This window comes from Mastomys coucha, unplaced genomic scaffold, assembly GCF_008632895.1.
Source record: "Mastomys coucha isolate ucsf_1 unplaced genomic scaffold, UCSF_Mcou_1 pScaffold21, whole genome shotgun sequence".
Taxonomy (NCBI): Eukaryota; Metazoa; Chordata; class Mammalia; order Rodentia; family Muridae; genus Mastomys; species Mastomys coucha.
The window spans coordinates 128,862,455-128,889,690 of NW_022196904.1; the positions used below are offsets into that span (position 1 = coordinate 128,862,455).

General features: G+C 48.4%; 1 protein-coding gene across 7 annotated transcripts in view; it reads right to left on the reverse strand.

Annotated features, from left to right (window-relative positions):
* Cfap46 (cilia and flagella associated protein 46) overlaps positions 1–26,929 on the reverse strand; it is an 83,668-nt gene extending 56,739 nt beyond the window's left edge. For 6 of the 7 annotated variants that reach the window (XM_031388700.1, XM_031388701.1, XM_031388702.1 and 3 more), the window contains exons 1-13: positions 25,923–26,929; positions 25,544–25,668; positions 25,205–25,336; positions 24,682–24,746; positions 23,070–23,234; positions 22,136–22,259; positions 21,587–21,681; positions 20,687–20,797; positions 16,780–16,879; positions 11,335–11,433; positions 10,559–10,749; positions 2,890–3,118; positions 2,516–2,636 (exon numbers count right to left, since the gene is read on the reverse strand). In XM_031388700.1, coding sequence (XP_031244560.1) covers positions 2,516–2,636; positions 2,890–3,118; positions 10,559–10,749; positions 11,335–11,433; positions 16,780–16,879; positions 20,687–20,797; positions 21,587–21,681; positions 22,136–22,259; positions 23,070–23,234; positions 24,682–24,746; positions 25,205–25,336; positions 25,544–25,668; positions 25,923–26,217 — 1,852 coding nt within the window. In that variant the 5' untranslated portion in view covers positions 26,218–26,929. The remainder of the gene's footprint in view (positions 1–2,515; positions 2,637–2,889; positions 3,119–10,558; positions 10,750–11,334; positions 11,434–16,779; positions 16,880–20,686; positions 20,798–21,586; positions 21,682–22,135; positions 22,260–23,069; positions 23,235–24,681; positions 24,747–25,204; positions 25,337–25,543; positions 25,669–25,922) is intronic. The other variant, XM_031388703.1, reaches the window with a different exon arrangement.
* Positions 26,930–27,236: the final 307 nt, after the last annotated feature.

A 27,236-nucleotide genomic window follows, 5' to 3' on the forward strand; every position in this document is an offset into this window, starting at 1 on the left:
ACCAGTGCATCATCACCAGCACGTCACACCATTGCATCATCAGCAGTGCATCATCACCAGCACATCACACCAGTGCATCATCACCAGCACATCACACCAGTGCATCAGCAGCAGCACATCACACCAATGCATCATCAGCAGTGCATCACACCAGTGCATCATCAGCAGTGCATCACACCAGTGCATCATCACCAGCACATCACACCAGTGCATCAGCAGCAGCGCATCACACCAGTGCATCATCACCAGTGCATCACACCAGTGCATCATCACCAGCACGTCACACGAGTGCATCATCAGCAGTGCATCATCACCAGCACATCACACAAGTGCATCATCACCAGCACATCACACCAGTGCATCAGCAGCAGTGCATCACACCAGTGCATCATCAGCAGTGCATCACACCAGTGCATCAGCAGCAGCAGCACATCACACCAGTGCATCATCACCAGCACATCACACCAGTGCATCATACCAGTGCATCATCATCAGTGCATCACCAGTGCATCAGCAGCAGTGCATCGTCACCAGTGGATCATCACCAGTGCATCAGCAGTGCATCATCACCAGTGCATTGTCACCAGTGCATCACCAGTGCTTTTGGACCAGCAATGACACTGAGCTATTATGGAGTGTGTGGGGCCTTTAGTCATCAGAGATAGTGAAGTAGAAACTTCTGGTTTAAGTCAAATAGTGTTTTGCTAGGGCACACAGGTGAAAGGATGTCTTGCTAAAGCAGACACGTGAAAGGATGCGTGATGAAGGAATATAAATATGACCCCACAGAGAAGTTCCTGCAGCAGCTTGCCACTTCTGCAGCCATTTGGTGAGCATTGTAGTTTCTTCAGGATTGAACTACAGCTGCCTGGTGTCTGCTTGCTGAAAGGACTGGATTGTAGCTGCTGGTTAGTGCCTGGTGTCTCCCTGCCTAGAGGACTGGTCTGCAGCTGCTAAGGTGTATTTGGTGTTTGCTATGGGACTGAACTACTGGCAAAGAAGATTGAGCCTGCTCCCAAAGAACTATTGTTGAGCAGGTCCACTTCCCCCATATCCTAATAACTTTTCTCTTCCATTGCCTTTGGTGGGTGGTGGGCAAGAAAATGGATATAAAAATAGGCTGCAAGAAATGTACTGTGGGCTCAGTAGCACCAGGTCTCTGACCTGCCCCCACACCCTGACCTCTTGGGCAGCACCCACTGTCCATTTCCAAGCCCAGCACTCCTGTCTCTTTCATGTGGAGGTTTTGAATTCCTTTTCAGGTCTAAGATAAATACCTATCCAAAGCTCAGCTTCATAGTGGGAGCCAGCTGCCTAGTGCGGAGCCAGGCACAGGAGACACCGGATAGGAAGCTGGGGCTTGGGCATGTGTGCACTGCCTTTCAGGTGCTGTCCTGCCTCCTCTGTGTTTCCCTATATAGCACAGATGCCCACTTGCTGGGATACCACCCCCCCTTACTGGAGCCCTTACCTAAGTAAGTCTCAGAATCTCCTACAGGTACCAGCTTGGCACTATGTACTCTGGTGAAAGTGCAGACTTGTGGACAGTCACTTATGCTCATCTAATAAAAATGAACCAACCAAATAAGACAGACCACCCATGTGATGTCAGTAGACCAATGGCTGCTCAGACTCACGAGGGTGAGAATAAACCCAGAGCAATGCAAATGCCAAAGCAGATGGTGGTGCAAGTCAACTCGTGGGCCTAATGGGCTATTTCCAAGGCTTCAGTCATCCTAACGCAGGGCCTCCATCCTCCCCATCTTGTCTCTTGCCTTGGGCCCACAGCATGGGCTACAGCCAACTCAACTTCAGTCTGTCATCTCTGAAGCTCCAGTCCCTATAATGCTTTCACCAGAGTTGTGCTGTGCTTGGGGGAGCTCCAGGAGAATGCTCCCACCAACTAAGACCTGCCTACTGCTCTAGCAACAGTGGTGCTGCTTATTTCTAGCCAGAGTTGCTGGCTTGGCCCTGAGAGCTGGGGTCAGCGGCCACAACTAGGATACAGCACTACTTTTTTCTACACTGGAAACAAAGTAAGTGGGGCAGGTAAGTGAAATCTACTTAGCTTTGATCCAAAGAGCACCCCAGAACTGCTGTCTCCATTCCTCAGATGGCAGGCACTATAGGCTGAACTGGGTCCCCAGATAGGCTGTTTCTAAGTCCACCCTCAGGACTCCAGAATAAAGCCTTGTTTTCAAGAGATGGGGTCCAAATAGGTGATAAGGTTGAAAAGACCATTGGAGGGGGCAGGGGGATCCTGTTCAGTCTGACTCAATCCTTATATAGAGAGGATATTGAGGTTGACATGTAGGACAGCCAGTGAGAACACAAGGAAAAGAGGACTTATTGCCATTACAGATGTCCAGCCTCTAGAACAGCGAGGTTAAGTCCTGAGTGTAGTCTTCTGCTACTAATAGCCACTTGTAGACGCAATATCTCTCTAGTGCTTCCAGTGACTAATAAGGCATGTCACAGCAAGGTCAAGGGCAGTGAGTTTGAGGGCAGCACTTACCTTTGGCCTCATTCTCACTGTCCAACACAATCTGGAAGGTGTCGGGGGCAAGAGCCAGGCCTGCATTCACCAGGATTGCCCGCTTCTTCCGGGCACTGTCTTTCGGGGTGGCTTTCTTTGCCTATGGACAGGATGATGTGCATGATATCTGAGTCCCCCCTCCTCTGGGACAGCTGAGACTCTCAAGGCATCTATGGTTTCATTTCCAGACAATACAGCTTCCACAGGCTTTCTGGATGCCATACAGACCTTGGAGAGTTGAGCCTGGGCATCCTGCTTGGGTCTAAATGGTCCCTTAGGTTCTCTCTGACCCAAGATCCTCCCACTTGGTCTTCTCAGTAGAAGGTTGATCCCACAGTGGGTTAGGTGTGCACCTGTTCAATGGCCATAGTGGCCTTGTCTTCAGGACGATCCGGAGACTGGTACAGCATGGTACCTAACTGCAGCCGGCGGTAGGTTATCTTGATCTTGTCCGTGTAGAGGCCTAGGCTGTCCAGGCGCATGGCCTTCTGCATATGCTCAATGGCAGGCTCCACCCGATCATCATCCTGTTCAATATAGGCCAACTCCATGTGGACTTGGCAGCGCATCAGGATCATGAGACTGGAGGTAACAGCACACAAGAGAGAGCTATGGTGGGCTGCTAGTGAGCCTGTGGAACTTGTGTCTAGTCACCATTAGGAGGTACAGAAGGATAGGGCTGTCCAGAACCCTGTTTTCCAGCCTCTTCCCTATCTTGTCTTTAAAACCTCACAAAAGGAGAGAAAAATTGTAATGGTTGCTAGAGACCACTGGAGATAAGCTCACCAAGGCCCAGGCTGAGAAGAAGCTGACAGAAAAGGGTTCATGTAGTACTTCCCACTATAATATGAGCATAGGGCATGTTGGGCCTTCCCATTGCCACCCAGATGTCACAGCTACCCTGCTGTCCACTGCAATGGACCTCTGCCTCCTGGAATAGACTTGGTGTTAATGTTGCAGTCCATTGTCTTTGCTTAATGGATACACTGGACATTTGCCCAGGAGTCTTAGCCACATTTATGGCTAATTGTTGTGGATAGCCCTGGTCTTGTATTTTGATGCTAATTCTCCTCTCCTGGAAAGCACTGCAGAAGAGGAGCAAGTCAAGTATACAGGTGCCTTTTGAACCTTCTCCCCACCTTAACTTTTCACATAAAGGCTAAGGCCGATGATTGGGCAGCAGGAGGGAAGGTAGAGCTGAAAAGTTTGGGGGAGAAGGGGAGAGAGGAGACGGGGGGGGGGGGAAGACACTAGATTTGAGGACGATGGAGGAGGACGAGGTGGAAGGAAGATGGAGCTGAAGCACATGGCTTGGAGAAATCATAAGTCATATGGGATCTAATATATAGGAAGAAGTGTAGTGGCAGATCTGCCCAGTCTAGGCGAGTAGCTTGTATACCAATTAATTGAGTTGTGAATTCATTGATTGGATAAATTGGGTTAAAAATTTACCACAACAGTTAATCATAGTCAGGGGTGGAGAAGCCCCTACATTGGAACAAAAGTGTTGTACAGTAGTGGTGGAGGGACTGCCTCCAGCACTGCCACAGGATGTAGAGCTAACAGTCTACAGACTGCTGGATGGAGATGCTCCAGCATCCCATGGCTCACTGACTTTCTGCCAAGACGGAGAAATAAAAGTGATTGCAACATTCCCACTACCTCAGGGGAAACATACATACTATAAGGCTGTGTAGAGAAGCAGAGAGAGCCTGTGGTATGAAGTGTTGGAGCTCTGCTACCCAAAGGAGCAGGAACCTGGTGCACCATGATGCCTACTCTGGATGGAATAGGATGGGCCCATGTGAATCTTGCCAGGAGCAGATAGCAGGGCTCATTCATAGAGACAAGTCCACGGGGGAGAGGTGTGCAAAATGATAACCACAACCAGCAGGAGTAACACCTCACTCCATGACCGGAAAACAAGCCAGATAGCTGGCCCAAGGCTAGAGTTGCCTCTGCTTCCAAGAATGATAGAGTCAATCCGTCATCCACAGCATCTGAAAACCTATCTAACAGGAGGGCACCTGCTCCTATGTACTGATGCTGGACAGCATGAAATCTGGGTCCCCTGGAAGGAAACTCACGAGGGAAGTGGCCATGAGGCCCCTAGGGGCAAAGCAGGCAGGCGGGCGCAGTGTTTCCTGAGTTGAACAGGTAGCAGGCAGAGCCTGGGCATGCTGAACAACAGGGATCTTTGTGCCTCTGTCCCAGCAAAACACAAAGCTCAGCCTGAAGAGAGCCTGTGCCATGCACACTTTGTGTGACAGCAGTATTTGAGGCGAAAATTTCAAGGAAGTCAGTCTCCTGCCCCCGCATTGTCACCTGGCATCCCTAACTCAGAGGTAGCCCAGATATGTCCTCGTACTCGTGTGCTAGGTGCCCACCAAGATATGATTTATTAACAGCTAGGCAAAATTGGACATTGCTCTCTGACCTTTTCCAATGTTCCAACATAGCCAAACCCTGGCTTGGAATTTACCCACCCAGACTAATTGCCTCTGGCATTGTGGGTAGGGCATTGAAGTTTACAGAATGGGAAACTTATCCCAGGGCAAGGGCAGGTCAAGAATTAACAAGAGACTTGTCTCTACTAGCCCAGAAGATTAGCATAGTGGGCGTTTTACTAGGATGAGTGGGACCTTGAGCAGAGTGTGTGTGTGAGAGAGACAGCAGTCAGCATTCAAAATTCGAGCCTCTCTCCTCTACCCTCCTGGCTGGCACACCCACAAGCTCCCTGGGACTCCGGCCGGGCCCATGTGGCCTGAGTGTGCTCGGAGCCTGGGGGTGCTGCACCAGTCCAGAGGAGATGGCTGCTGTTTTAGACCCAGTGTGTTTTAGATGGCCTCAAAGGTACCCTGACCATTGAGCTGCCAGATTTTTCATCTCTCTTTTGCAATGATTGTAAAAGCCTCATGACATTTTTAAGAAATACTTTCAGATCCTACACTCCTTGTATTGTGTCTGTCTGTCACCACCGAATCCCGTGCACACCTGGCCAGAAATCATCACCCCGCGGACTAAGGGGTCCCTGCAAGAAACCTCGGTCCGTGGCAAGCCTGCTTCATGAGAAGATGCTCTCCAGGATGGGTATAAGGAGCACTCTTCAGAGATATGCTAGAGCAGAGGGACCCTGCCAATGTGATTTAAGGCTACTAGCCAACATTGAACTGGCCACTGAAACAGGAATGATACTTCTTTTAAAATGGCAACTCTCATGGTACATGCCCGTAATCACAGTACTTGGGAAGCAGAGGCAGGAGGATCATTGCAAGTTGGAGGTTAACCTGATTTATACAACAAGTTCAAGGCTAGTCATGGCTTCATTATCTACAAGCTACACAGGACCCTGTGTTAAACAAACAAAAAACTCAAAGACTCCATAGGATCCCACCTGCAATGCTTAATACAGAGTCATCAGTCATGGTCCTGCCAAGAGATGGAAGAAGATAGCACAAGGTCAGGACCCAGATAGGCTGGCTTTGGGGGTTTGCAGATAAACCTTTTCAAATAGATATACATGCAACAAAACTGCTCACATATAAAGAAAAATAGTGGTTAACAAGGAAACACTGAACTAAAAGCTGTGGTGAGTGAGAAGAGAACCATCCTAACCAAGTATGATGGCAGAACGTGGGACAAGTGAGTTGTGTGAACTGGAGAATGGGCCTGGATCAAGGGTGAGGCCCAACATTTCCAAATCCCAAAAAACACACATTGAGATGGGCAGGAGTAAGGATCTCCGCGCCCCCCCCCCCCGTGTGTGTGTGTGTGTGTGTGTGTGTGTGTGTGTGTGCGCGCGCGCGTGCGCACATGTGTGCGTGTGTGCCTGCATGTGAAAGGCTGGAGAATCTTAGAATGTATAATGTATAACTTTTACCTAAAAAGGGGCATGGAAAACCTCTGCCACAAGCCAAAAAAGGTAGAGTAGCTAGTTCCAGGACCTTTGCTAACCCAGAGCCTCAGGGCTCTGGTTCCCGATACCTGCCCCTCCTGAATGATCCACAATGAGGGCGGAACTAGGAATGAAGGTCTACCGGTTTACGAGGCTCTCCACCCTGCCAACCAGTAGATGAAGATTACATTCCTAGAATGAATGTGTTTCCCTCCCTAACTGAATACCTTGGGTCCCTCTGAAAGTTTCCACTGTTTATGTTCTGTTTCCTTGGTAACCCTCTCCCTGCCCGCAACTTGTGGGTTAAATACCCCACACTTCTTGTGTTCGGCGTCGAACTCTGGCCAGCAAGGTCATGAGATTGACCCGGTACCGGTATCCGCAATAAACCTCATGTGATTGCAGCAAGTTCGGTCTCTCGTGAGTCATTGGGTAGTCGCGTCATCCCGAGACTTGAGTAAGGATCTCCCCAGTTCTGGGGGTCTTTCACATGCTCCAGTGCACACAGCTTTGCCACCCCAACCTCCACCACTGTTGAGGTAGTCATATTACAGGTTTAGCTTCATTTCTCCCTATAAGGACATGCCCAGCAAGCACCTGAAATTCCTCTTCATGTAGGTGGAGCATACTCAGTATCTAGGTACCACCCAATAATGTACACTCATCCCCCAAACTCCTGCCCACTCCCCAAGGTTTATATAGCCCTTATTATCCCAAATAATGAAGCTGCAGGCTATTTCTTCCCAGCACTCAAGCCAGTTCCTGCCAGTTCCTGTTAAGCTGCCCAGATAAGCTTTGTTCCTCCCGTTCTGGCCCGGCCCTATGCACAGACACCCTGAGGTCAGAAGCAGAACAGGGCCAGTTGCAGAGTGGACAGCCAGGAAGATCGTCAGTCTGGAGACAGAAACGGGCTGATTGGAAGAACCAAGACAAAAAAAATTTAAGAACCGAACAGTCCCCAGGAGCTGCAAGAAGAACCCTGTATTCTGCATGTGTATGGCAAGGCCCCAGACAGTGGAATGTATTCAAAGAAACAATAGCTAAAAATTCCTCAGATCTGATGAAAGTGCCATTTAACATTCTGGAATTATATAAAAATAATTTAAAGGCTCCTCAGATTTCATAACCAAAATGCTAAAATAAATAAATAAATAAATAAAAAGAAGTGCTTGGAATTAGGAAAAGATGCACACAGAGAACCACATTGCACTGGACTTCCCGTCAGAGACTGTAGAGACCAGAAGAATGAAGCCCTTCCAGGTGTTTAAAGAATGCCACACCTGCCAATCCAGCATTCTAACAAACACATTCTCTGAAGCTGAGATGGTGTGGGACCAGTTCAGATCAGCAGAGCTGAGGGTTTCCATCAGCCATGTCCTGTTCTCTAGGACTGCCACCTCCACCCCTGTCCCCCGTGTCCCCCAGCTGGAGAACTCGGCTCTATGGAAGGAGGAGATGATCCTGGAATTGCAAAAATGAGGTGAACATAAGAGGCCATGGTTTTCCTAGGGTAAAAAGGTTGCTGGCAATAGGCATATGCTAGCTGTGGGGCAGGTCCATGGTGGCATAAGGCTGGCATCTCCATGGGTAGAGAGAGGGATGATGGGAACTAAGTGCCCCATGTAGGGCGTGTGAGGTAAAGGAGGCCTCCGCAGTGGCCTTAGAGGAGCCCTTCTCCCAAGATATACATAGAAGTAAGAAAGCTAACATAAGGAGGAGAGGATTCTAGAATATCCAGCTACCTCTGGGGGATAGAGCAGTGGCCACATTGAGAGAGGCAGGGCATATTGGTGAGTATCCAGGCTGCTCACTTCAAAGCAAGGGTTGATAGACATGTTGTGGAACAGTGGATACCAGGAGTGGGCATGATGGAGTCTGCATCAAACAACATTGACTGCCAGGCTAGGCTTAGTGGAGAGTCCATCTGCCAGGGTGGAGGGAATGAGGCACCCTCACACCCTGGCTGGGACATGCAGTGCTCCTCTCCTTGGGATCTTTACAATCAACAAAAATCAGGGTGTACAGCATGAGCCACATGACCACCATAGCATGGTGACACTGTGCTCTGGGGAATAGTTTGCTCATTTCAGTCCAGACATAGGGACTGTTTCAGACTGAAGACCTTCCCAGGATATAGACAACTAGATGAGCATCCCCCTGAAAGGCTAGAGAATCTTAGAATTTAAAATGAGGGCATTTAATAGAAATGTATGGTGTATAACCTTTACCTAAAAGGACATGGAGGGCCACTGTAACCAGCCAGGAATGTAGACTGGCTAGTTCCAGGAACCTGGCTAACTCAGAGCCTCAGGGCTCTGGTTCCCGATACCTGCCCCTCCTGAATGATCCACAATGAGGGCGGAACTAAGAATGAAAGTCTAGTGGTTTATGAGACTCTCTACCCTGTCGACCAGTAGATGAAGATTACATTCCTAGAATGAATGTGTTCCCCTCCCTAGCTGAATACCTTGAGTCGGGTCCCTCTGAAAGTTTCCACTGTTTTTGTCATGTTTCCTTGGTAACCCTCTCCCCGCCCCCAGCTTGTGGTCTTTCCCTTAAATACTCCTCACTTCTTGTGTTCGGCGTCGAACTCTGGCCAGCATGGTCACGAGATCGGCCCTGGGGTCGAACTCCTCTGGCCGACAAGGTCACAAGATCAACCCTGGTACCGGTATCCCCAATAAACCTCATGTGATTGCAGCAAGTTCCGTCTCTCGTGAGCCATTGGGTGGTCGCGTCATCCCGAGACTTGAGTAAGGATCTCTCTAGTTCTGGGGGTCTTTCACCCCAGGGCCTGGATGATCTTACTGTTGATTATGGGAACCAAGGCAAGTAGCTGTATCAAAAACACTGGAAAGGGATTTTAGGAAGGCACCTCACCACTAACTCATAAAACCAGTATGACCTCTGAAGTGGAAAGTCAGCTATGTCAAATGATGGTTTGCTGGGGCACACAGATGAACGGGTATCTTGTCAAAGCAGACATGGGAAAGAAAGTTTTCCCGAAGCAGACACAGGTGAAAAGACATTTTGATACAGCAGAGACGTGAAAGGGCCTGTGATGAAGGAGTATATATATGACCCCACAGACAGTGGGAGAGGAGCACTGAGCATTTGTTTGGTTCGCTCCTCCTTGCTATTCTTCACTAATGACACACATGTATTGGTTTGTCTTACATAGCATTGTTGAGCTCAACTTGTGGTATCACCACCATTGAGAGAAACTCACCCCCAAATTGACATGAGGTTCCTGTGGAATTTCCACGGCCTCACCTCAGGCTGGTTGGTGTTCATGCCTGCTGTTTGCCTGCTGAAAGGCCTGGACTGTAGCTGCCGGTTCGTGCCTGGGGTCTGCCTGCCTAGAGGACTGCTCTGCAGCTGCTGAGTTGTATTTGGTGTTTGCTATGGGACTGAACTGCTGTCAAAGATCAAGCTTGCGCCCACAGAACTATTGCTGAATAGGTCCATGTCCCCCTCTATCCTTTTCCACTACCTCTGCTGGGTGGTGGGATAGAGGTGAGGTTGAACCCTTATTAAAAGTAGGTTGCAAAAAATTTATGCCTACAGATCTCCGTGTCAAACTGGCAGAGATATAAGATTTGAGAAAGCAGGCCCCAAAAGAGAGACGAACATCAACAGCACAGGAAAGATGCTGGCTCACAAATGGAAATGAAGAGCACCTACTGTTGAATACACGCACCCATCCACAGTACAGCTGATGCCAAGGGATCAGTAAAACCACGTATTTGTGTAGATATGGAGTGACAGAGACTCTGCAGTATGGTGTGAGCAAAGGGAGGTGCACTTAGAAGAAGGGATCTCTGGCTTATGGTATGATAGTCTGCCCACCACATACCCTCAATGGCCATTGAGAATACATTTACGAGTCGCTCTTCAGATAATCCCACCACCATAATTTGATGGGTGGATACAATGAGGACTGTTTATGTTGTGAGGATGCTATATCTAGGTTGCCTAGGTGACTGGAAGGCATCAGCTGGACAAATTGAAACTGGGCCTACCCCATAGGTGATGGTGAGAGCAGGGTGCACACATCCTGGGGTCTGTTTATAGTACTAAACATCTCTATACCAGTTCTCCCCATACACAGAATAAAAGGTGCCCACCTATCAACCTTTTCCAGAATCTCAGCGATGTTGGTCAGTGGCTTCCGGAGGTGGTGCCTCAGGTTGTGCTGCAGCAGGGGCAGGCAGATGTTCCACTGTGCAGTACACAGCACATGGATGGTCGTGGGGTTACCCAGACGAATGGCCCGCTGCAGTATATTGTCCAGTCTCTTTGTGATATGTAGCTGTTCCTATAAGGGGCACATTGAATGGCTGGCTGAGGCTTGTGAAACTAGGATGGGAAGCCAGACATGGCTACCACCTGGAAGAGCCAGTGCTGGGGACAGCAGCCAGGGGAAATGGCAAATTGTGGGGTCAGACATTAGCCAGGTCCAGGTCATCAGACTAGGGCCCTGATCCCTCTAAGGATGCTACAATGGTCCTTCCTATCCTATAGTAGAGCTCCTTCTAAGACATTCAGGACAAAAGGCTTAGACTCATTGCAGCTCATTGTAGTTCTTGTGTGAGTGGAGTCAGAGTCCATTTATTTCTAACTGGGGTCTACCTGCTAGGGCTTACATCTTTCATTTACTATCCAGGAAGAATCACCTCTGGTTTGTGTTATGGGTCCTTCCCAGCAGAACGGCTTGAGGCTGGACTTTCAGGAGCTGTGTGACACACTCTAAGCCTTTCCTCAAACCTATCCTACAACTATCCTGTTCTCAACCACCTCCCCCGATGGCCTCTGGCTTCCTGCACCCAGTGTCCTCAAACCTGGTCTGCCCCTAGTCATGCTCTGGTCCAGGGAACCTTGAACTTGGGCTTAAGGCTTTTACCTCGACGGCTCCTCGAAGGTACATGTTGAGCTTGCTTTCCAGTCTTAAAGCATCTAATTCACACTCCAGACCTTCAATTTCTAGCAGCTTGCAAGGATCCTGGAGATGCAGATGGAGTTTTGAACACAAAGGCATTAATGACGGCAATCATGCACATTCATCAGCCTTACAGACCCTTAAAAAGCCTTGAATCCCAGCAGAAACAGAAACTAGAAAATGGACAATCAGAGAACAGCACAAAGTAGGAGAAGAGTGTAACAAGACTCAAAAGATGCAAAGGGAGAAAGACTTTCTGAGACCTTTGTGGGGGGAGGAGTGGGGCGCCTCACTGATTTCAGAGGACCTTGAATTTTTCTTTCCTTTTAAACATTTTTTCTCTTTTTTAAAAAATGCAGGAGCTCACAGTTATAACTAAGATCTCCCTGGAGCCCACTCTTTAGCCCAGGGAGCCCTTGAATTCACACCAGTTCCACCTCAGTTTCCTGAGTGTCAGGATTACAGAAGTGAGCCACCACACATGATGTCTGCATGCATGTATGTGAGTGTGCAAACCAGAAGGCACCTTGCAAGGGCTGGTTCTCTCCTCTCATGATGTGGATTATAGGATCAAATCCAGATCACCAGGTTTGGTGGCAAGCACCTTTGCATACTGAGTCATCTCTCCAGCCTCTGGTTTAAATTTTTTTCTCATTTTTTAAATTGAGAAATCTATGCATGCATATAATGTGTTTTAAGCAAATTCACCCCCATTTCCTTCCTTCTAACTCATCTCCTATCTCCACCACCTCTATTCCCTTCAAATTTCATGTATTGACTTCTAAAAACTATACTTGTCATATGTTACATCCCAGTTTCAGTTTTCCCTCCCTTCCTTCCTCCCAGTCCCTCCTCTATACCTCTCTGTTCCCTCAGATCTACTCCTCTTCCATTTTCCTTCAGAAAAGAGCAGCCCTCTCAGGGATATCAACCAAATATGGCATATCATGTTGCAATAAGACTAGGCACGTCCCCTCATATTAAGGCTGGACAGGGCAATCCAGCAGGAGTAAAGCAGGCAAAGGTCAGAGACAGCCCCTGCTCCAACATGTTAGGAGTCCTACAAGAAGACCAAGCTCCACAACTGAAACATGTAGAGGGCCTATGTTAGACAGATCCCTGCAAGTTCAACGATTGTCATTTTAGTCTTTGTAAGCCCCGAGGAGCCCAGCTTAGTGGGTTTTGTGGGTTTTCTTGAGGTGCCCTCTCACTCTTACAATCCTTCTTCCCTTTCCAGCTTCTGGTTCCTGGTCCTCCAGGCAGTGTCAGGGATGGGCTCCCTCTCATGGCATGGGTCTCAAGCTGGGCCAGTCATTGGTTGGCCACTCCCACAATTTCTACACCACCACATCTTGCAGGTAGGACAAATTGTAGGTCAAAGGTTTTAAGGCTGGGGTGGTGTCCCAGTCCCTCCCCTGGAAGCCTTGCCTGGTTGCAGGAGATGGTCGGTTATGGACCCCTATCCCATTAGCTAGGGTCAGCCTCATTCATTCTTTGGAGTTTCCATTGCACTGCCCCAGAGATGACCCCGAATTGTCTCTCCCAGCACTCTCTTCCTCCATCCTGCCCAAACCTGCTCCTCCCTGTTTCTGTCCCTACTTGCCCCCATCCGCCCAAGATGTATGTTCTATTTTCCCTTTCCAGAAAGATTCATACATTCACACTTGAGCCCTCCTTGTTACTTAGCCTCTCTGGGTCTGTGGATTGTAACATGGTTATACCTTACTTTAGAGTGAATATCGACTTATAAGTGAGTAATATTATATTCTAGGGTCTGGATTACATCACTTAGGATGATTTTTTTCTAGTTCCACCCATTTGCCTGAAAATTTCATGTTGTTATTTTTCTTTAGCAGCTGAGTAATATTCCTTTGTGCCTATCTACCATATTGTCTTTATCCATTATTTGGTTGAAGGACATCTAAAAGTTGTTTCCAGTTTCTGGCTGTTATGAGTAAAACCGATATGAACATAGTTGAGCAAGTATCATTGTGGTAGGATGGAGTGTCCTTTGGATGTATGCCTAAGACTGTCATAGCTGGGTCTTGAGGTAGATTGGTTCCCAACTTTCTAAGAAACCACTGTATTGATTTCCAAAGTGGCTGTACAAGTTTGCACTCCCACCGACAATGTGGGGGTGTTCCTCTCGTTCCACACCTTCACCAGCTTCTGCTGTCACTTGTATTTTTGGTCATTATTGACAGGTGTTAGATGGAATCTCAGAGTCTTTTTGAGTTGAATTTCCCTGATGGCTTAAGAATGTTGAACCTTTCTTTAGCGTTTCTTGTCCATTTGAGATTCCTCTGTTGAAAATTCTCTGTTTAGATCCATACCCCATTTAGTTGGATTATTTGGTTTGTCAATGTCTAGTTTCTTGAGTTCTTTATTTTGGATATTATCTCTCTGGTGTTGACTTTTTTTTTTTTTTAACCCCCACAGAGTCCACTTATCGCTTTTAGCATGTGCATTGGTTTGGAACCAGCTACCAGGGTATGGGTAGCTTCCCAGGGGTGACAGCCCTGAAGAAAACATCCTCCTCCCAGAAGCCATCAGATGCCAATATATTCTCAGCTATGCATGGGACCTTCTGATCTCCTCACTTCATGTTGAGATTTGTGTCTGGCTTGATCTTGTTTGGGTCTGGTGCATGCTGACACAGCCACAGTCAGTTCTTGTCGTCACCTATTGCCTCTGGTTCTTACACTCTTTCCATCCCCACGTCTGCAATGATTCTGAACTTTGGGAAGATGGGATGTGGTACAGATGTCTCAATAGGGTTGAGCATACATCACTTTCTTGTTCTCTGTAGGCTGAACAGTTATGGGACTCTGCATTAATCACCTACCTCAAGACATTTCTCTCATAAGGTTTAGAGATGCACTTATCTGCGAGGATGCTAAATCTTTAGGTGTCAGTTTATTGCTATTTCCACTCAGAGGAATAGCAACTGTAGGTTCTCTCTTCGAGCTATTACCCACATAGCCTTGGATTATTGGCCATGTTAACAGTGTTAGGCATGAATTCTGCCATGTGGACCAGCTTTAAATCTGATCAGCAAGTGACAGGCTTCTCCCATAACTGTGCCATTATTGTGCCCGTGGGCTTATCTAGTCAGGCCTGCAATTACCGTAGTTCACAACACGAGCAGCTGGGTGAGACGAATGATGGCTTTTTTGTCTTGGAAGTGTTTAGAACCAGCACTCTGAAAGCAAGACAGTAAGGATGGAGGACTAACACGGTACCTCTATTTCTCTTCATTCTATGACTAAACTATGGGGTGTCTTCAGGACCAGCATCTTACTGTCAAGTTTGGAGGGGCCGGGTAACTAAGATCAATGCCAATATTCTGGGATGTTGTGGGAGTCAGTTTGTGAGACACTGGCTCAGTTTTTTTAAAGAACACAACTAGTTTCCAACAAACACCTATAAAATTTGGCAAATGTGTTTTTATTTCACTTCTGCCTGGGGTCCTAGCATCAAGCAGCAAAAGCTCATAGTTTTGGTGTGAGGCAGCCTCTTGCGGAAGGGTGTGACAAAAGCTATCACCATGGCCACTGCAGGGTTCCCTGAAAGGACTCCATTCAGGGACCTCATCCCAGTTGTGAAATCCTGAAGTTTAAAGAGGGAGTTTGTCAGGGGTGGGGTGGGTTGAACAGCCAGAATTTCTGAACTTTTCAGAGTTACATGGGAGCCACTGTTCAAGTCCTCATGTCAAAGCATTTTCAGAGAACACATGAGGATCCCAGTTGCCCAAGGCACAGGCTTGTGGACGTGGAGGCGGCTAATGCATGGACAAAACTTGCTTCGGTGTTTCATGGCAATTTTAATTTGTTGGCTTTCTTTTTTGTTGTTGTTGTTGTTGTTGACTTTCTTAATAATTCCCTTTTAAAATGCAGGAAAGTCTCACCAGATGAAGACATGGCAACACTCCGACCCACTGGTTTCCTGTGCCCATGCCTCTGCCCACTGTGATCACAGCACAATAGATCAGATCCACTGTGATCACAGCACAATAGATCAGATCCACTGTGATCACAGCACAACAGATCCAGAGTCTGGTTCTCTGGTGAAGAGGGCAGGAGCTATTCCTTCCCAGGCTGTCTGCAGAGATCTCTACTGTCTTACTTCTTACACTTACACTTGTGTAAGTTTTGTTTTGTATAAGTGTTTTGTCTCAGTGCATCTTCCTCCTGGGGTGGGTCTTCATGCTGACCTTGACTCTCAGCCTCAGGTTCCTGTAGGGCACACAGGAGCTGCATGCCTGAGAGCTGGCCACCTTTAGCACGATAGAGACATTTTCTGACCACCTCTTAGGCAGCAGGGTCTATACCAGGAAGTACAGGCATAGTGGGGAGGAAGCCAAAGTGTCCCATTCTCCAGAAGGCTGCACTCCAGCAGGGAAGATAGACACAGAATGCATGGTGAAGCATACCTCTAAGGAAGACCCAAGACACTTTACTAGCAAAGAATAGCCAGTCTTCCCTGAACTCATACCAAGGAATGTAACAAAGGACAGATATTCTTTGCCAAATTAAGACGTTCATCTTTATAGGTAAAGAATAGAGGTGTTTTCCTACAGGAAATCAAAACTGAGCAAACAGAAAACAAGATGTAAAAAAATTGGAGAACTTCCTGACACCAATGTGCTTAACTAAAAATACACATATATCTCCTTCAAGTATGCATGTATGATATGACACTCCTTAGACACGTGGAGGCAGAGGCCTCACACAGGTCACTGAGGAGAAGCTAGGGCGCGTGGACTCAGAGGCACATTACCCTCAACCCTCCCCAGCCTCTGGGCAAGCAGCCGAGGCTCACTACGAAGAGACCCAGCTTCAGTGAGGCATGGTGGAGCCAGGAAGACCACGGCCTCCTTGGGGTGTTGGCTGGAGGCTGCTTCAGCAGGTGGTAGAGGGGCTTGTGGGTAGATAGTCCCTTGCTCCTGTCAGCGCATGTGCTCCCAAACTTCCCTTGGATAAGCTTCCCTGCTGGGGTGCACTATCATAAGCATAAAACACTTTTACACTGACAGATCCTTGGCAATCCAGGTTACAGAAGAAGCCCCGATTGCTAACAGATTTAGGCACAAAATCTCTACAGTGGTCCTTTGTGAAACAAAAAAAAATTAAGTATGATTTAAGTGTCCAGGGGTCAGGGGGGAATGGGATACTGTGAGTATTCCATAGCTCTTCCCCAAACTGGAGAGGGACAGTGGTAGCTACCCAGGCCAGAGCCAGTGACAAAGGTAGAAGGAAAGACACACGTGTAGATCAGCAGCAATGGCTGGCATACTTCTGCAGGAGGCACAGGCTGAAGATGCTAGACTTTTCCCACCAACACTTTCTTTTTCATCCCTGGTAGTCACCCCCTGTAGCCACCACCCTGAGTCAACTTTAACTCACTCACTTCGGTTTCCATTTTCTTCAGGTATGAGAGGCAATCATGGGCTATTGGTTCATTTTTCAAGGTCAGACACAGGCGACCCAATTCAAAAAGCAAAAGGATTCTGGAAGGAAAGAAACAGGCCCTGACTCAGCACGGGGCAGGCATTCACTTGTTTGGCAGAGGCACTGTCAGTCTTGTGCCACTGTGACAGTGGCAGGAGCTACATACCTGCTGTGCTGGCCCTGCCCACTAGCTGTTGTAGGACCCAGAGCTCTCCACAATGCTGCATCTGTCCCTACTGGACTCACTGTCCCCACCCAGGTCTCCAGGCCATGGCGACACTGGATCACCACAAACTCCCTACACAGTTGGCTTGCACAGAAGGCAGCACAGATTCCCCCTCCCTGTGACAGGCATGTGGGATGTCATCAGTACATTCGCCATCACCAATCTGAGTCTCAGAGGGTGTTGCTAAACATGTTAAAATGCAGGGACATGTGATAGACAAACAACTTTGACAAAGAACAAATTGATAGAGGAAACTGTACATTTTTAAGACTTATGCTAGGCTGCACTCCAAGAAACTGGCAGGAGCTTCCTGGCCTCGACCTTGGGCCTTCTGCATTCCATCATACTCTCCTCCTCCTGCATTCCATCATCCTCTCCTCCTCCTACATCCCATCATCCTCTCCTCCTCCTACATCCCATCATCCTCTCCTCCTCCTATATCCCATCATCCTCTCCTCCTCCTACATCCCATCATCCTCTCTTCTTTATGCATCCCTGCTTTCCTCCCACTAGGCTCCAGCAACATCCCTAGCAATGACCACTGAGTGTCTCCAGATACTGGCAGCCATTCTGGGGGGATAGACTGAGCACCTCTCTGCCTTTGTAATGTTAGAGACACATCCAGATAGTCAATGTGTAGGGTCACCATCTTCCTTTCTTTGCTCTTGAGCTGTTCCAGATGAGGGACAGCTTTAGGAAGAGAGGATCTTTTGGCTGCCCACTCTTCTCTCTCCTTACCTCACCTGAGCTCTGGGCCTGCCAGTCAAGAAGAAAGAACTCTGGAAAGAGTAAATAGCTGGTCTTTGAACCATTTTGGTTTAAAACAAATATTACAGTCCCCTTGCCCCCTAGTCAGAATTCCAGACATAGAAGCCCAAACGAAGATATCCCAGTATAGCTCTGTAGTGTCAGGAAGCTCCACGGCTCCCTGGATTGTGGGGAAGCGTTCTATATCCATTAGAAGTCAGCTTAGGTTGCTTATGCGGTATCCCGGGCAACTATGGCTGCACCTTAGGATCAGTAGAGTGTAGATTTTATGAAGTGCTGAAACAGTTCTACTATACACAGTGGGTCTTGGAGGGGGCATCCCTGTGTATTTCAACTAGAAGTTCACACAGAAGCAGAGCCTTGGAGATTAGCTGCTCATAGGTCACTGTAGGGAATCCTGTCTGAGGTATATGACTGAGGAAACATCAGCCAGGTGGCTGAGGCCAGTGAGCTCCTCTGAGCATCCACACAGCCACTCTCAGGTTCCACTAAGTAGCCAAATTCACACATGTAAAGGACCAAAGGCAGCATTTGGCCCAGGACCGGTGGGAATGAATATTAGCTCACATTATTTTTGTGTTAAGTACAACATTTCTGTATGTGAAACCTTAGAAAAGCTTAACTGGTCACGTGGAGAATCTGTAAATATAACCAAGCAGAAGGGCTCATATCTCGATACAGGAACACTTTTACAGTCAGCTGCACAATGGGTATATACCCTATTTTTAAAGTCAGGTAAAAGATGGGAACATGGAGCCAACAAAGAAAACAGTGCTCATGCTTGTATGAGTAAATGCCTGGCTTCATCACAGTCAAGCAATGAAACTACCATTGTACAGTCTCAGAGAAGTCACCAAGATAGTAGAAAGCAAGCTCCCTGTGTGCGTGCCCCATGCAGCACCCCAGAACCCTATTTCTGGGAATCTCACCTCAGAGAGCAATGAGCATGTCCTCATAAAGAGATCTCATCATCCCCAAACCTCAGGTAGAATTCTCTACCATGCACAGGACTGCTGGGGTCTGACTTCAGTTAAAGTAACTCAGGGAATCTGACAACAGATGTGGCCCTCCCTCCAGGAACAAGCACATGTACATGCTCAAATGTCCATAAACAGTCATGCGTCTGAGCTCCTATTAACCTGATGGAGGATCTGGAAACCAGTTTGAGGAGCCCAGAACACAGATGAACTTGATCTCTCTCCTCTGGCTCTTACTCAGGCTTTGGGTCCCTGGGACCCCAAATGCAGCTCCTTGCATGCTCCTCTCCCCAAGGAATATGTGTCAAGCATTATAGAGCCACTGTGTACAAGCAGAGTCTACCCCAGCCCTGAGCCACACACAGTCGTGCCTCTAGACAGCTAGTTTTCTTCCTGGCCATGCCTGATGAAGCAGACTGTCCCAAGGAGATGCCCTATGGTCTGTAGGACATGAAGAACTAATCATGCCAACAGCCATGTGAGGCGGGGGGTGGGAGGGAAGCTCTCCTCAAGCTTAGCTGCCAGAGAGACCTGAGAGAGGCAACTGACATCTTGCTGGTTAGATGAATTAGAGTCCTACCCGCAGACACAACCAGATAGCTACAAATGTGCCTTGCTTTAAGCTTCGGTTTTGTGGTCATTTGTCACACCACCACAGACAACGCATGCTCTCGATCCATTTTCTGGTTACTACAGACCAGAGTAGCATGAACCATCAGGTAAGGTTGTCTCCAAGTTCTCATGCCAGACCTCATATCAAGGTGCTCCTCAAAGCTACATTACGTCAGAAGGCAGACGAGGCTTGCTCCTTGCCTCTCCAGTTGTGGCCAGCAATGGCGGGGACCTTCTGTTTCTATTGCTACATGGGCTTCACTATGTGTGTCTACGCTGGAATTTCCCCTTTCTTAGCAGGCCACCTGCCCTGGGAGTCAGAGTCTATCTTCCTTCCTGTGAGTGGCCTGAACTTACAATGACAAAGGCTATGCTTCCAAGTCGCACTTGCAGTCTGATGCCGATACCACTCTCACCAATAGTACATCCTCTTGTCACCAAAACTCTACACACTGCAGCCCAAGTCAACAGCCAGATGACCATCGAGGACAGTGGGTGCTCCTTCTGGCTATCTCTGCTAACAATGGCCATCATATTGAGAGGCCCTGTGGCTAAAACAAGGGATCACCAGGTTCCATACGTTAGAAGTGGACAGAAGTTAGTGAGAAAGTTATTCAGAATTCGGAAGATAAAATCTCAGAGGAGGTAGTCCAAAAACCCCAAGCTTAGGTGAAGGTTGAACCCCACTGGTGATGAGAGACTCAGAAATCAACGCCAACACGTGGGGGTAATTGCAATTTTGTCATCTCAAATGAATACGAAGTTTTCACAGTGGTGTAATAGACAGCCAGCCACTGGGGTGAGAGACAAACTCCCTCCACCTCTGTGAGAGAACATTCCAGAGCCTCACCTCTGCTTCAGAACCCTGCTTTTCATTCAGAAGCCAGTCCAGAACCCCTCCCAACTCCATCAGTGTTCGGAAAGGCCAGAGATCTCAGAGTTAAAACGAGCCCCTGGAAAGCACTCATATCAATGCGTTCCTCTGTGTAGCTCCCAAGGACTGCATGAGGCACTGTGGAATCTGAGATGACAGTGCTTAGAAGTTAAATCCGTTTTTCAAGGTCAGATATGGAAGGCTGCATCCCAGTGCGGTATACAGACAGTGCAGACCTCAAGACGATATTACAGGGAGGCCGTACCAAATCCTCTCCTGGTTTGGGGCTGGTCCTTGCAAGGTTCTAGTTGCTTGTTTTCGTATTTTTCACGTTTGGATACTTTCTGAATGTTGTATGGTGAGTATGTGGGTATCTCTGTGTGTCCAAATAGAGGGCAAACACACTTACTTTTCCTCTCTGATGGCTGGGAGGTGTTCGTGATGGTACTGACTCAAATTTTTATACATTTTCCTCAGGATTTGCTCCAAGTTTTCTGGCAAACTATTTTTATCCAATTTCCTAAAATTGATGTAAATGCTAAGTTACCAAAGCATCCTGCCATATTTGTTAAAAATGATTCTCAGGAAAAACTGAAATCAGTGAACCAACCCATGCTTCTTACAGAATGGAGGGCTTAAAATATTTCTCCTTTCTTTGTGTCTCCTTTCCCAGGCAAATTTTCCTACCTCCCTATACTCCCTCTCAGCAGGCAATGTTCCTTTTCTTATATCACTGCAGGGAAACTCCAGGACAGGGCGGGTGCAAGGGCTCATCTGCCAAGCCAGCACTGTCCCTAGGATCCCCTGCCCTGGGACACTTTGCTATAGGACCCGAGACCAGAAGTCTCTCGGAACCTCAGCATTATTGCTGGGTGGTCAAAAACACCCTGAAGTAAGGAGTTCCCCTCAACCTCAAAATACTGCAGTCTCCTCACTCACCTTAGGAGTGGGCATCCTGTGGTCGCCTCGCTCACCTTGGGATTGAGCATACCATTCTCCCCATTCTCCTCAGCCTCAAACACAGCATGACCTCCTCATGGTCTACCTCATGTCTCATCTGGCAGGACTTTCTTCCCTGGCTGAGACTCTAACTACTTCATTGGTGGCTTCATTGCACCCAACTTCCCACTAGTAGGGCATGGCAAATGGGGCTTACTTTAGATTCTCCCCACAAAACCCCAGTGCCACCTCTAGGTAAGCTCCCACAGTCCTCCGTCCTAGAGGTCTCTTACTGACAATGGGCATCCCAGGGGAGGAAGACAGTGTCCCGATCCCAGCCTGAGAAGCTCAGCCTTCCCAACCCACTTACGCTTTCAGCGAATTGATGTGGTAAGTGATAGAGAGAGTAATGGATTGCTTTTTCTCTTCCCTCAACACCTGATCATCCAATACTTCATAACGAACCTGCCGGGAATGCAACCGAAAGTTACTCTGTGTTCAAAGGAGGACTCAGATTTTGTGTTGAGTTATTATTTAATCCCTCCTGTAAAAATTAGTGTTTGTTATTAAGGCAAACTCTCACTAATTAAGTTCTATACACTTTTACGTGTAACCTCAGCTGATTCTTAAATATCCAAGTCGCCAGGTTGTAGACACTTGGGATATAGAAAGTACTTAGTTTCATAAATTCTGTTAGTCTTTTTAAAAGTTGATGCTATCACAGAAGGATTGTTTAAGCATAGTAATGAACAGTGCTTTTTCACACAGCAGGGTTTGCCCATTCTTTTCATTGATTTTGCTTTGTCCACATATCTGTATGTTTCTGTCTTCCTCCATAAGGGGGCCTATAACTATTGTGTGCCTAGTTTCTGGAAAAGGACTGCTAGTTACTGCCTCTCTTTTCAAAGTGTCCATTTACCATGATCGAGAACATCTGCCGGTACTTGTGCGGCACGTGGGTTTTGATGAATGGTGCTGCCGTCAAGCAGAACTTGGCAGCATCTTCAGTTTTTCCGGCTTGCAGGTAACATTCAAGAAGTTCTCTGGACATCAGAAAATAACAGACATTAGCCTTCTCAGAGCTCTCTTGCTGCAAACCTCTGGTAACCAGGTTCTCAGGCTTTTGCAAACTCTGTGTTTCACAAACTTTCAAAAGCTTCCCAGGGAGGCTCATGACACACTCCAGGATCCATCACTCAGCAAAGCCAGCAGGAGTGGGAGAAGTTCCTGCTGATGGCACAGACAACTATCGGAACTTTAATTAAGAACATTTCCAGCCGGACACTTTGAAGGAACATCTCATTTACATCAACTTCCTCTTAGCGGTTTTCCAAATGGCCACAAGCAGGTGCCCCAAGCCTTTAGACTGTGGTCTGGACTTGAGCTGGCATCTCTGGTGCTGGAATTCACATTGTCAAAAATCTATCTGGTCTCTTCCTTGTAGCAAGATCCTCACAAAACCTGTGAAAGACCCCCCTCTAGGTCTCACTGGCACAGTGACCAGGCATTTGCTGATAATCTGTGGCAACCCCAGAGCTCCCATGCACAGGCACCTGGGAACCCAGATGTGATGCTCATATTTGCATAGCTATTTGCCAAAGTGCCTACCAAAACCAAACCCACAACAAAACCCCACGACACTAATGTTTTTAGAAACACGGGCCAGGAGTAAGGGCTGTGTCATATTTCCTTTGCTTCAAATCCTGATGTGTCTTTAAGGCCAGTTGCATTGTCCATAGATTTCTAGGAAGAACCTACTGACAACCCAACCTCTACCTTGGAAGAGAAGGAGCGGTCTATGTGAATCATAGTGAGGGACTTGTCAGGGCTGTTAGGGCTACCACCCCACTCACATCATCAACTCTGCCCGCCACTCCTTGTCCTCCTCTTCCGTCTGATTTAACACGGTGACAATTTGGGAGAGGCTGGGAATCACGAGGTGGTGATAGCCAGGCTTGAGGAATGGCCGCACCATGCGCCAGTAGAGAACAGAAGCATTGAACACCAAGAAGTAATACCTGGGTAGGGAGTAGAAGTCAGAATGCTGGAGGCACGGGGCTGGGGGATCCTGATGCCTGAACCGATTCAGGATGGAAGTGAAGGTGTGTCCAATCACCGTCTGATGCAGGCACCTCATTTAGAGGACTCCTCTCCAATCTGCATCAGCCCTGGGATGCAGAGCCACCCCAACAGCCCTTTCCTATATGAGCAACGGCTGTCTCACTCACAGTGGTGATGACATGGTACCTGTCTGGACTAGGTTCAGTTCAGTCGGTCCACAAACTAACCACACTCTATGAAAATACAGTCAGAAACAAGGAAGGAAAGAACATGGAAGGCTTCCTGGAGGAGGTGGCATTTGACTGTGACCTGGAAGGAGTCCAAGAATCAGCCAGGAGCTGAGGGGACAAAAGATGGTCAGACAGACGAGTGTGCTGAGACAGAAGTGAGGGACTGTAGGGAAAATTCCATGTCTGATCATAAACTCAAGAGAAGGGTGTTGAAGATGTATGAGAGCTACCTCTCAGCATCTTCCTCTGAGTGGCAGGTCATCATCTGAGGGAGTCATATAGGGCACTTTTCTTACTGCAAAGCCACTTCCTGGAGTGGACAGGCTTGACATTATATTACTGGTTGGTCACTGGACAGGCCACTGCTTTTCATTATCTGGGAAGGAGGGAGAGAAACCAAGTGATTCCCAGACCAGTGATTCCCAGTCACCTGTTGGGCCCATTTATAACTGCACTCCATGCAGCGGGGCATGGCCAGGAACTGGATGGCTCTATTTGGAAACATTCTGGGTAAGATCTCTGGTGTAGCATTGGCTCCTGCCTCTTGGAGGGAAGGCCTATAGGGCTGAACCCTGGACCCTTGTGCCTATGCTTTTGTCACTTGAGAAGGACATCAACCAATGAGCAGTGGACATAGGTGGGATGAGCGAAAGCCCCCGCTAATGTTGGGTCTTGCTGCATATGTGCCAATGCCAGTGTATGCCAACTTAACTGTTTCAATAATCAAATTTGGGTTTGGGTGGGGAAAAAAAAAAGACAATCAAGTAAAAAAGCTGTGCTAGGCAGGAAGCCTAGGCTCAGGGCCAGAGGACCACAGTCCACACAGAAGAATCTGAGGGTGTGGCCTTCTCCCTTCAGAGAGATCCAAAAGCCAGGAGCAAGGAGTTCTGGGGGACAGGCTGGGAAGGAGGCCACCGAGAAGACACTCTGAGAGCCATCTACAAATCTCACCGACCCCTGAGCAAGCACAGCAGAGGATGCTGCTTCTGGGAAGTCTGCATGAACATGGCTGATCCTCCCAGGTGATAAGACAAGCCTGTGTCCTAACTCCATTACAAGCACAAAACAGAAAGGAGAAGGGATGGATGTCATAAAGATAAATAATGTTGCTTGGCTCTGCGGGGCACCAGGGTCTTATGCAATCAAGTAGGAGCAGACAGTTCAGCGTACCTACCTCGGTTCTCCTTTTGCAAAGTTTATAGCCTTCATGTACTGTGTCACGCAATTTTCAAATTCTTCCTAAGACACCACAGAGAATGTGCAGGTGAGCCAATTAACCACCTGAGCACCCATTGCTGCTCATCTTCATTCTTGTCATCCAATGCAAACTGGTTGTCACCCCTGCTTATGCACAGTCGGGGTACAGCAGAGACTCTTGAGCGACCACAGGTGGTTGTGCCCGTGGGTTCCAGACTCTCCCACCCCCACCCTCCTGCCCAGCTCAGGAAGGGCTTTGGGGGAGAGATGACAGAAAGGTCATAGCACCCCCTTGCAGAGATGGAAGGTCATATGCACTCATGTCAGGCACCTGGCAAGTACTGAGAGGAGAGAAAGGCACAAACAGGAACTATCGATGACTTTTGCATCACTGTGAAGGAGAGACTCTGGCTCAACTCCATTTTGCTTTAAAGCTTCTCTAAGACCTGCCTTGCTGCCATCCCTGGAGGTGGGGTGAGAAGTGAAGGGAGTGGTCTTACCACATTTTCCTCTGACTGTGGGGCATAAAGCTGGGCCCTGCACAGATGTGCTCGGCCCAGAAACTGAGTGACTGGTGCCTTCACTTTGAAGTACATCTGGATGCAGTCTTCGCTCATCTCAGGCTCTTTCATCTGTAGGAGATTCAAGCCAGGAAAAAGGAAGGGAGATGCCCAGGATGAAGGAGCTTCAGGTCACTGATGAGGCTAGCTTTGTCATTTCCATACCTACAACACTTATCAAGTGTCCCCTCCACTCTCCTCTGTGCCATTTACACCCAAAGATGTGAAGGTGGGGACAGGTTCATTGTGAGCCAGTGACAGCCAGGCCTAGGCCTTCACCTTGAGTGCCTGCTCTGCACACAGCACAAACAAGTCCGGGCTGAAGCTCTCTGTAGGGTCAAGCTCCGACTTTCCCAGGTTTGCTGACTTGATCAGTTCATAAGCTCTTCGCAGGGCAGTTGCATCTATCAGGCAGAGAATCAGCAGAGGGGCCCAGCATAGGTATGCCAGAGAGAAACAGTCCACAGTCCCTGGGAGAGCCTTCCTCTGGCACAGAAACATGGGTGTGAATTCCTGGCCAGGCTGCCCTCAGCCCTCCCCACTCAGCGACTAGGCCAGGGTCAACAACTGTATCCACCGCATCGCGTCACCGGAGGACTTCTGTGCCACTCTACTGGGGTCAAGGGGTTCCCATCAGCAAAGCTAGGGTGAGACCCACCTTGTTGGTTCCGGGCACGGGCCAGTTCCTGAGTGATGATCAGGTCCATGGCGCTGGAGGCCCTCAGGACAGCTCCACTGCTGGACCAGTAGCGGTTGCCTAGAGACGGGCCCAGACCAAGGACGCGGGAGCTCGGGGCGGGGCAACTCTTGAGAGGTCCGTGTCGCTGGAAGTAGGGAGAGGAAGGGGGAGGGGAAGTAGGCAAGAAGTGGGCGGAGCGGGACTGGCGGACACAGAGTGAGGCCAGGTCAAGAATTCTGGAATGTTGGATGGGTACCCAGGGCACCCACACCATGCTTTCTTCACTTTTCTTGCCAGGCTGCGCTCACCTCCCACCCATCCACACATGTTTCTGTGTCCTGCTCTGTTGCGGCAAAGAAAGACAAGGGAACGCCACAAAACCTCCCTGCTCCGGATGAGCGCGGGTTGGATGGATGCCGGGAAAAGATCTAACAGAAGATGCCTACCAGAGCAGGAAGGTCGGCTGCTGGGTACCAACTGGACAGGGAAGTTACCAGCTTCAGAAAGCGTACTCCTTTCAATCTTCAAGGGCCACCTGTGGCGGGTCTACAAGTGTGGCATTATCTAAGGGATCTGAGGAGTGAAGACTGACTAGTCCCGCCTGCAGCTGCTACTTGGGCCAGAAGCCTTGAAATTGGAGCAGTTCTGGGATCAGGGAGGATTGGGGGGCGGGGGCGGGGGGCGCCTTCCACGCTCTAGAGCCCTTGTTCGAGGACCACTCTTAAAGATGACTTCCATTAAGACATAGTAGTCTTGGAGGTCCAAGCTGAGGCAGAGGTCCGAGCTGCAGGAGGAGCTGCGCTTCATCAGCTGAGAAGCAATGGTCGGTGGGTAGCGATGGAGACCCCTGGGGCAGCAGGCGGGCAAGAGGTTAGCAGGCGCATAGGCAAAGACAAAGCTGACTCTAGTAACCTAAACGAGAGTTTAGAACGGAGTGCAGAAGGACAATTGTGTACACAAGATCTAAGGAAAAAGCCGCAGTCCCCCAAGGCCACGCCCCCTAGTGACCTACTTCCTCTAGTCAGGCGCCACCTCCTGAAGAATACGGAACCTCAAAATAGCGCCACCTGCTGGGGCTATGAGTCAGCACATGAGCCCGTGAGACCTTAGCAGGCACAAACTGAAAAACCACAGAGGGAGAAACAGAATCCTCAGAAGCAGCGTCTTCTGATTTTTTGAAAGAAGCTGTTAGGAAAATGAAAAGGTAGACTACAGGTTAAAAGAAAACATTCATAATAAAATTTGATACAAGACCTTTGTCTAGATTATATAAGAGTTCAGTGGATAAATCAC